The 9,819-nt window shown below is 41.4% G+C and overlaps 1 protein-coding gene across 1 annotated transcript; it reads right to left on the bottom strand.

The window, feature by feature from the left end:
• Window positions 1–1,767: 1,767 nt before the first annotated feature.
• LOC123967202 lies at window positions 1,768–9,373 on the bottom strand. The gene is made up of 5 exons (XM_046043238.1): window positions 9,239–9,373; window positions 5,291–5,632; window positions 5,111–5,209; window positions 3,202–3,534; window positions 1,768–2,480 (listed from the first exon to the last, which is right to left on the bottom strand). The coding sequence occupies exons 1-5, from the start codon at window positions 9,273–9,275 to the stop codon at window positions 2,128–2,130; spliced, it is 1,164 nt and encodes a 387-aa protein (XP_045899194.1). The 5' UTR covers window positions 9,276–9,373; the 3' UTR covers window positions 1,768–2,127.
• Window positions 9,374–9,819: the final 446 nt, after the last annotated feature.

The raw sequence follows: 9,819 nt of genomic DNA, 5'->3' as shown, positions 1-9,819 counted from the left end.
GCAGGCTGCGAACTGGAATGAATGTGAGTGGATGAATCTTGTTTTACATAACGCTGGTTTTGACCTCCTGTAAAATTGTTTGCAGAGACCGATGTGTCAGCAGTTTTCTGCACTGAAAGCCAGAATGTTGAAATGGGGGCGGCTGTTCTTAAATCCACAACTGCTCCAGTGTGGAAGAACAAGAAGACAAGACGGGCGAACAGCTAAAACCAGCCAAAATCAGAGAAAGTTTTTTCACAAAATGGGCCTTTCATAGGAAGTCTCCTGCACAACTCTGAGGGAAATCAAAAGTACCATTATGCTGATTATTATGTAAGATTTACAGAATAGGCATGCATTCTACTGTATAAAAGTAAAAAGTTATTTTGATTGTCCTTGACCGTACTTTACTTTTGTTTTCACAGACTGCTCACCTTATAATGAGGTGGTCACATCCATTTGGGCTCCTAATTCAGACGGTGTGGATCATGAGGCCATTGAGTGTAAGTAGCAAACTTTTACTGTGATGTTTTATTTTATTTTTTTTGTACTGTGGCTATGCTATTTATTTATAATACCAAAGGTTGTTTTCCAGCTGTTTGTAAGACCCACTGTGAGAAATCACAGCTGCAACATCATTCACGCAGGAACTTCGTGAATGAAACTTCACGTACAGTCAACCAGTTGCTGGTGCGACAGACTTTAAGAGTTTTGCCCGGTGATGATTGAGTAGGAAGCAGGTAAGATTTTTTGGTTCGGATTCATTGTTGGTCAATCGTATCAACAGTATTTTTCAGTGAAATGTATTTTTTCCTCCAGGTTGTGAGACTTTAGAACTCATCATTCATCATGAATTCATCAGCACGGCTCTGTGAAACATGGTTTATACTTTATTACTTTATTAGGGCCTGAGCACTAAACGTGCAAGATCCCTATTGAAACGGAAGGGATTTTTTTCCCTGCAAAGTAACCTCAATTTTGGGGGCCTAAACATACTCGAAAACTCAGCAAATGTTACACATAATTCAGACGCGGCAACATTTTTTGTATTTTATTGGTTTCGCACATGGGCGTGACACAATGGCTCGCTAGTGCCCCCTATAGAGCAGCCCCCAGACAAAGTTTCACCTACATGTATGAAATTTCTGTGGCACATGTATCATTTCCAGATGTACCAGCTTGGGAGAGCAATGATTAATGCATTGTGTTACAGTCATGCTTACAGTGTGCATTGCAGTGATCACTTCTCTTTCTAGCAAAGTCATTTTCCTCAGAATCTATTTTATCTCCATATCTAGGTCCAAGTCCTGCTGGGGTTTTTGGTGATATTTTATTTTGTCAATAATTATCAAGTGTGTGCAGTTCAGACATCTGACAGTTTGTAAAACACTTATATGTTAACACAAAATAGTGTTAAAATATTTTTCTCATCTTGTTCCCATGAACACAGAATTGTGCATCATCACATCTCGTGAGTCAAGTGTATTGTCACGCCCATAATCTAAGCCCTTATGTCCCCACCACTTTTCAACACAGTTAGTTTTTCGATAGGCTTACATAGGTAACTTATAGATGTGGAAATACCATTAAAGGAGATTTGTGTTTTTATTGTATTTGCTGTGAATTGGCGCTACATAATTACAGTTGAATTGTTATTATGTTGATTAGGCTATTGTTGTAATTAATACATTTGCTGAGTGTCATATTTACATCCACTGCTCACTTTTAATGTATGACATAACGTTGTAACATATATAATTATATAATTATTATTATAATTTTGACAGTTTCAGTTAAGAGCAGTGATATGTTTAGCTACTTACTTCATCAGTCGCCCCTCTATTGTTTGCTGTGCCCTTGTTACTTTTTGTCATCGTTAACCTTCCTTTGCTGTAAAGTATGCTGCACACGTCTTTTCCATTTCAGCATCAATGAATCTGTGAGCGACTATGTGGTCTCGTGAAGAAATCTGTTGAAGCACATTTATCTCAATTACTTACACCTGGCTTGACATAGTCGCTCCTCCTGAGCCTGGTTTGCCCTTTGTGAAACTGATAAAGCCAGGACAATAACTGCCAAGGACTAGTGGGAGTCAAGGCAGTTTACAGGGACCAAAATCACGCTTTTCATGCAGTGGGAGGTCTGACCTCAGTCTGCATACTGACCTTTGACCCTGAGATGAACAGTTTTCCCTCTCTGGATGTTTCCGTCACTGTTGAAGACATTGCACCTGTATCGTCCTCTGTCTCTTACTGTGGGGGATTTCAGGGTCAGACTGAGGTCTCCAGTTCTCAGCAGGTGTTCCTTCATCTCTGTTCGGTTTTTGTAAACCTGGTCCTGTTGGTCAGGCTGGTCAGAGCCGTTCTGATACACGTGGACTGTCTTTTTGGCTTGGGGTTCAAAGTGTCTCCACCTCACTCTAATGTCCTCAGGGAGGTGAACTGTGGTCTTGAAGGGCAGCAGGACAGACTCCGCCCCCTCCTCCACCTCCACCTGACAGACTGAGAGGACAACAAAGCAGAACATGAGCTGCACAGACAGCAGCAGCAGTTTGAATAACTTTATTGACAGAAGCAGATGAGAGCAGCAGCTAACAGGGGACAGAAACACAGGAAGCTGTTGGAGATGATCAGAGTCTTGATGCTGCTGGGATTGTTTTGTCCATGTGCTGCTTCACAGTAATGTCTCCTGTCAGTGTTGAGCCGCTGGACTTTTACATTTCTGGATCTAAAGCTGAACTTTGAAGAGAAGAAGCTTTCAAATGTTTTCATCTCTGTTCTGTAAATGAATCTCAGCTCCACGTGTTCAACATCAGTCCAGAACACCGAGACACACAAACATCTGATCTGGATCTGATCCCAAACTGCTCTTCCTGCTTCATCAATATTTGGCCTTTTCTTCTGCCGACTCTGAGCCCACTTTTCTTTCCAAACGGCTTCAACATGATGTGAAGAGAACTGAGCATCAATCTTTCATTGATCCAAACTATTAAAGCTGCATTTCTTTGTTCTGAGTACACATTTGGTTTCTTTCAGCTTTCTTCTTGATCAATACTGGAAATCAATAACTTATTGATCTCATTCTTTCCATCCATGGAAATGATCTCCTGGATTATTCTGGTTTCCTAGTATGATGTCATTTCCTCTTTTGACTGATACATTGTGAATGTGAAATGTTGTAGCTGATCAATATATGTCTCTCACCTGTATCTACACCACTGACCTTTGACTTCGAGCTCCACTTGTTTCTCCATCAGGATGTGTCTCTCCCTGCTGTAGACGGTGCAGGTGTAGGTGTTACTGTCTCTGCCTTTGGGGTATTTCAGGGTCAGACTGAGGTCTCCAGGTCTCAGCAGGTTTCTCTTCATCTCTGTTCGGTCTCTGTAAAGATCGTCCTGTTCTTCAAGCTGGTCAGAGCCGTTCTTATATACGTGGACCTTCCTGTTGAAGACTGAACTGTCCCTCCACTCCACTGTTACGTCTTCAGGCAGGTGAACTGTGGTTTTGCAGGGCAGCAGGACAGACTCCACCCCCTCCTCCACCTCCACCTGGTACACTGAGAGGACAACAAAGCACAACATCAGCTGTACAGACAGCAGCAGGAAGTCTGTAATATGTCCCATTGTTCCATCTAACAGAGACAGTGTTGTCTTTGGTGTCTCTACAATCAACAGCACAACTGACTGTTTATTAAATCACTGAGTATTATTGTCAGATGGACTCAATCAAATCTTTATTAAAGTTAGAATCTGAAGGTTTTCATTAAATAAATGTCTGTTCAGTCACTGTCTATCGTCTAATGAGGTAACACAGTGCTGACTGAGCCTGTGGCCCACTGATCAAAGTACTGCAGTATTTACAAATCTGCAGTATTACCAAGTGGAAAACTGCAGTATTAAGTTGCTGCTAATGCAAAGCGAACATTTCCTGCTGCTGCAGCTTCACATTAAAAGCATTTAACTGGTGAAACACTTATTGACTTTTACTTTGAAGTAGTCAGGAAATGCTATGTGTTTGTCAATGAGATTAGCACTGACACTATCATCAACGCATCTACAAAACAAGAAGAAAAGAGTCCGGAGAAGCCACATTGAGCTGTTAGATAAAGAGCTGCAGGCGACAGGCTGCACACCGAGCTAACCAGCTCCTCTCACTGGGCCCTGCTCAGACAGCGTGACATATAGCAATATGACTGTGAGTGAATGTTGGCATATGGATGTATAAATGTGGGACTGTCAAATTTGGTACAGATGTGAGCATGTAGTTTCAACAACTTCCTGCTTTGTGGCGAATCACTGAAATTCCACTCTACACCACGGACTTCCCCGGTCAACCAAAACTCACCATTTGTACAACATGTGATCATTGATGGGATAAGATTGCACAGCAAAAATTTCTAGACTAAACTAATTCCTAGGATAAGTTTAAGTGCCGAGTGTGTAAATCGCCACTTTCTTCGTTTTGGTTTTTGACCCTCTTGGTGTGTGTTCAAAGTTTTGTAAGTTTTCAAGAACATTAAGGCCGTCAATAATGAAATGTATTCACAGAACCTTCTTCAGTTGAGTGTTGAAGTCAACATGCCATTCCCTGGATTTGAACCACCAACCTTGAGGATGGCAGGGAAAGCACTTAACCACAGCGCTGCTCAGACACACTGGTACACTGCTGATTTTGACTTTCTCTATTTGCTGTGGTTTTCATGTACATGAAATGCCTCTAAAGCACCAACAGAGGGCGCTCAATGACCAAACATTCCTGGCACACCAGTGTAAATAAATACTGTAAATAATAAAGAGGGAAGAGAACGAAAGTGTGAGAGCTACAGCTCTCACAGTAATAAAGAGCTACTACAGCTCTCACAGTAATAAAGAGCTACTACAGCTCTCACAGTAATAAAGAGCTACTACAGCTCTCACACTAAATAAATAATAAATAGTGAAAATAACTAACTCTTCCAAGCTTTTTCCAAGCTAATGTAGCTGTCATACATTGAGGCTGTCATCACATTGACGTGGGTGTGGTTTAATCTAATCTAATTCAATATCACTGATGCAACTGAGAATGTTTTCTACATCTACAGATTCCACTGTCACAGGGGTTCAGTTGTTTTAAATGTAGTAGTAATAACATACCTGACATGAAATACTGCCGGAAATGTACCAAAAGACACCCAGCAGCAACCAGGAGAACCAGGAGAACCAGGAGAACTTTGGCCCAGGATGGAAATCGTTCTGTGGGAACCAGAAACATAAAGAACATGACCTCTGACCTCTGACCTGTATCTACAGCAGCTGTTAGGGTTTGTTGCTGACCTTTGACCTGCAGCTGTATCTCTGTCACTCTCCATTGTCCTCCTGCTGCTCTGACGGTGCAGGTGTAGCTGCCGCTGTCGGAGAGCTGGAGTTTTGTTAGGTTAAGGCTGAGGTCTCCAGTTTCCAGAGCGTCAGTCATCATGGATGTTCGGCCGCTGTAAAGCTGGTTTTGGTCTTTAAGTTCATCACCTTCCTGCTGACGCTGGTGGACGGTTGGAGGATCAAGATCGTAGCGGCTCCACACCGCTGTGGGGTCGTCCAGGTCAAAGGTGAGAAACTCACAGGGCAGCAGGACAAACTCCTCCCCCTCATACAGCTCCACAGCTGAGGCATGCTGGGAAACTGTGAGGTCACACAGATAACTATGAGTCACAAACATATTTTCCAATCTGTAAACATAAATCATGATCTACAAATAGGAATCATCGACCTGTAGTTTTCTGAAACCAGAACTTGAATCCATGCAAAATGATTTGTCTGCATGTGAGGGTCATGTTCTACTGGTAGACTGTTTTGCAATTTTTCACAGAATTCTGACACTACTCTTTCTGTGTTAAAAAAAAAAATCAACAATTTGCAAACTCAAATTACCACACTAACTTGTATTTTGATTTTGAAGATTAGATGTCATTTAGCTGATGCTTTTATCCAAAGCAATTTTTTGGGGTCATTATCTGTCAGAGGTTGCACGCCTCTGGAGCAAGTAGGGGTTAAGTGTCTTGCTCAGGGACATAATGATGGATGTCGCCACCCGTTTATTTTCAAACCACTGTTCTAAGACATTCGTACAAATTCTGTGAAAAGCTCAGAATTCAAGTGTCAAATCTGTGTTTGTGGATCACTTTGTATTTGTCTACAAATCATTTTTACAATGGTTTACCACAGAGAGTGTGACTAAGATGCACAAACAAGCAGTGGATGGTTTTACATTAGATGCTTTGACAGAGACGCAAAGAAATCCCAGAAGTCAATTAGGGTGGGCTCTGTATGGTCATCAACGATAAGTGGGCAACAAACTTCAAGGTGAGAGAGACTGAGTGCTGTTAGCACTATGCAGGCCCATAGCCATGGGAGGGCTTCTGTGGTCAGGGCCCACCCAAGTGACAGCTAGTGCCAGCCCATTGGCTCCACCAGTTACCCAGACTTTTTTTAGGCTATTTTAATTAGTTTTATTACTCTTGTTATCTTCGCTCTTCTCCTGCAGCGCTTGTCCTAGAAACTTTGTTTCAACTTCAAATTGTACATCTTGGCGTTTTTAATTTGTATCTTTGTCTTTCTAAAAGCAATCAATGTCATGTGATTGTCAGTGTTTCTTTAAAATAGTTGATAGCTCTACATATTTTATTCGACAGTGGATTGGACCTCAAATAAAATATATAAGCTAAACAGTGGTGTGCCATCAGTATTTAACCAGTCTATCTCAGTAGTACAGTGGATAAGTTCAAATTAAGGCTTCAAATCCTGGTCACAGTATGTTAAATCCAATAGTGAAGTAAGGAAATTTTTCTCACAGTACATCTCATTGTTTGAACTTTGAACACATGCCAGGAGGGTCAACAACCAACGGGAAGTCTGCCATTTTGGATTTAATTGTCACATTTGGCGATTTACACACTGCGCACTTTAATGAACTCTTTCAAATTTTTGCTGTATGTCTTATCCTATCAATGATTACACATTGTACAAATGAATACACATCCATATGCCATCTTTCACTGGAAGTTATAGTGCCATGCTTCATGCTGTGATATGTTGGCAATATCAATGTCAAAACTGTCCCAGAAAAGCCTTAACATGGTGATGATACTATGCTGTGAAGCTTGAGAGTGTTCAGTAAACAGCACGCCCGTGGCGGCCAAAGTCCATTGCTTTGCCAAGACCAAACAGCAACCTTCTGGTTTCCGGGCTGAGGCCAACCCGGAAGTAACAAAAACTGCAATTCATCAAGTGATCACTTGAGGCAGGCTGCAGAAAGGAGTCCATCTTCATTGACCCCCATGTTAAAATGCCCAATAGCAGACTAAAATATGTTCACAGCCTGGTTCTAATCGTTTTAGTGTATATAGCTAATTTTGTCCTTTGTGACAACTGTGAGGGGGATGATTTCTTTTTTTTTAGGGCAGCAAATAACCCTCCTAAACAAGCAGCGGAGAGGCTTCGGCAGGTTCTCTCAGGTGAAGAGAAAGGGAGACGGCAGGTGCTCTATGGATAGAAACCAAGGCAACGGCTTCTGTGCACTATACAGCCGTAGCCTTTTTAACTTAAATTAAAATTACACATACGCTAACTTTACCTGATAGGCCTGCATTTAGTTTTGGGGGGATGCTCTGCCTTGTGAATTCCCTCCTGTTGATGTCCTGATAACTATTTAGATTCTGGAAACTCGCAAACAGCGAGGATCAGTCTCTCTTCCAATGATTTGTGCTGCGTGTCGTGTACAAAACGTTCAAGACTATTCAACTTTGGCAGCAGGCGGGCGTGTGCGTGAGGCGAGCACGGGCGTTTCACGGGAATGCACCCAGTACACCTTGTGCTGGACCACTTCATCTCACTGTAACAGGGACACTTGCTACTGAACACAGACTGTTTCTGCTGCTCCCCGATAAAAGAAAAATGTTTCTGCTGATACCTGCTCAGAAAAAATCCCAAGACAACTGGACTCTGACGGTAGCTTGTTTTAACAAGCTAGATAAAAGGTAATTCCTAGGCAGTGGCAAATAACTTTGGTTTAATATTTGATTTGATTACATTAAGTTTAAGTTTAGATTTACAAGACATATTTTATTGCTACTGTGTAAAGGGAATACTGCTGGTAAAAAGCACCTTATTTGTTTAAAGTGTTTGCAAACCACATGTTACTGCACTTTTGTGTATATAGCAGTACATTTAAATCAAAAGTGTGTGTGAATTCATTATTCAATTTTGCACATAACAGTGTGATTAATTACGTTTAATCGCAAGAAAATCGTGCAATTAATGGCAATTAAATTTTTTTTTGAGGCTCAGCCTGTTGGGACCTTTTGGATATTTCTGACATGCAGATACCGGATGAATAATGGCAGGCTGCGCGGTTTATTGGAGAGAGAACCTCCAGGAAGTCCGTGCTCCAATGGTGAGTGAAATTCTTGCATTTTTTTATGTGTTAACAATATTTTACAGGTATCGCTGTCGGCATATAGGTTTTTTATCTTTAATTTAGCTCATTACTCTAATTAGCCAGGTACAAGCAGCCCAAAGTTAACGAGAGTTAGTGTGTTCTAACCGCAGCTTTTAAGGAATCAAAGACAAGGCAGTGTGACAGCCCCTCTGCAGGGTTCATACTGCTGTTGGTGTGCTTTCTGTCTCCAGGGCTGCAGACCTGGGGTGAGTTCAATCTCAAATGAAATTTTCCTGGGTCACAGGTCTGATACCGGAAGAAATTATGGTCAGATTTAACAGACTTTGGCAGCAGACACGTCAGTACATATCTGTCATTGAAACTTTAACGTTTCTATTCAAACAATAAGGAAATGCAGGACCTCTTTCTACAGAATAAGAAGAGCACTGATGACAAGATGCGTGATTACTGTGATGGCTCAGTTCTCCTCACACCTGTTGTTTAATATGTACCCTGGTGCTCTTCAAATACAACTTTATTTTGATGACCTCAAAACAACAAATCCTTTGGGTTCCAAGACAATATATGAATATTCACCCGTGTCTTCTGTTCCACTCAACTGACAGAGAGGTACATGGATTTGACAAGATTTAGAAAAATTTAGATCACCCTGTCCAAATTCATGCACTACACAGGTATTAGTGTACTCGGTGTACTACATTAAAGTGTACTAGAGGAAAGTACTGGGAGCAGAAACAGACTGATAAAGTGAAGACAAAAGAAACCACAGATTAAAGAGGTGACGTTGGACTGAGGTGATGATCAGATCAGAGGGAGGAAGGTTATCTTACCGTGCACGAGGATCACAAACACCACAAACATCTTCATCTTCCTGTAGAAACTCCAACAAGCACAAAGTTAATCTGCTTCTCACTAAAGGAAGTCTTCAGAAACACAGTGAGGACATCAGTTCACAGCCAGCTGTCCCTTTCCTCTTCCTGATAATCTGCTGACTCTGTGAGGAGATTTGATTTTGAAAGAGGAAGTTAAGTCATGTGAAGAGCAACAGTAACTGGAAGGGAACTTGCATTGACCTCATGCAAGAATACTTTCATATTCTTCTTGCAAAACCCTAAACATAACATAATTATATATTTTTTCCTAACCTGTGTTTTGTGTGGCTGTTTTTGTGTTAGAGTGGGTGTTCTGCATCTGCGAGGATCTTTATGTGTCCTAAAGTCTTTTTCTTATTGACTGGATTCAGAAGTTTACAACATCCTGTATTTTAAAATATTGGGTTTCCAGCAGTCTGACAGCAGCAAACCAAACGCTTTGTGTGTGACCCGTCACCCTGACCTCTGTGGTAATGAAATCTTTTCAGCGCCTTGTGGTCTCACCTTTAATCCATCGCCAACAGGTCTGTAGATGATGC

Source organism: Micropterus dolomieu, unplaced genomic scaffold (assembly GCF_021292245.1).
Source record: "Micropterus dolomieu isolate WLL.071019.BEF.003 ecotype Adirondacks unplaced genomic scaffold, ASM2129224v1 scaffold_141, whole genome shotgun sequence".
Classification (NCBI taxonomy): domain Eukaryota; kingdom Metazoa; phylum Chordata; class Actinopteri; order Centrarchiformes; family Centrarchidae; genus Micropterus; species Micropterus dolomieu.
This window is presented reverse-complemented; position numbering and strand designations above follow the sequence as displayed.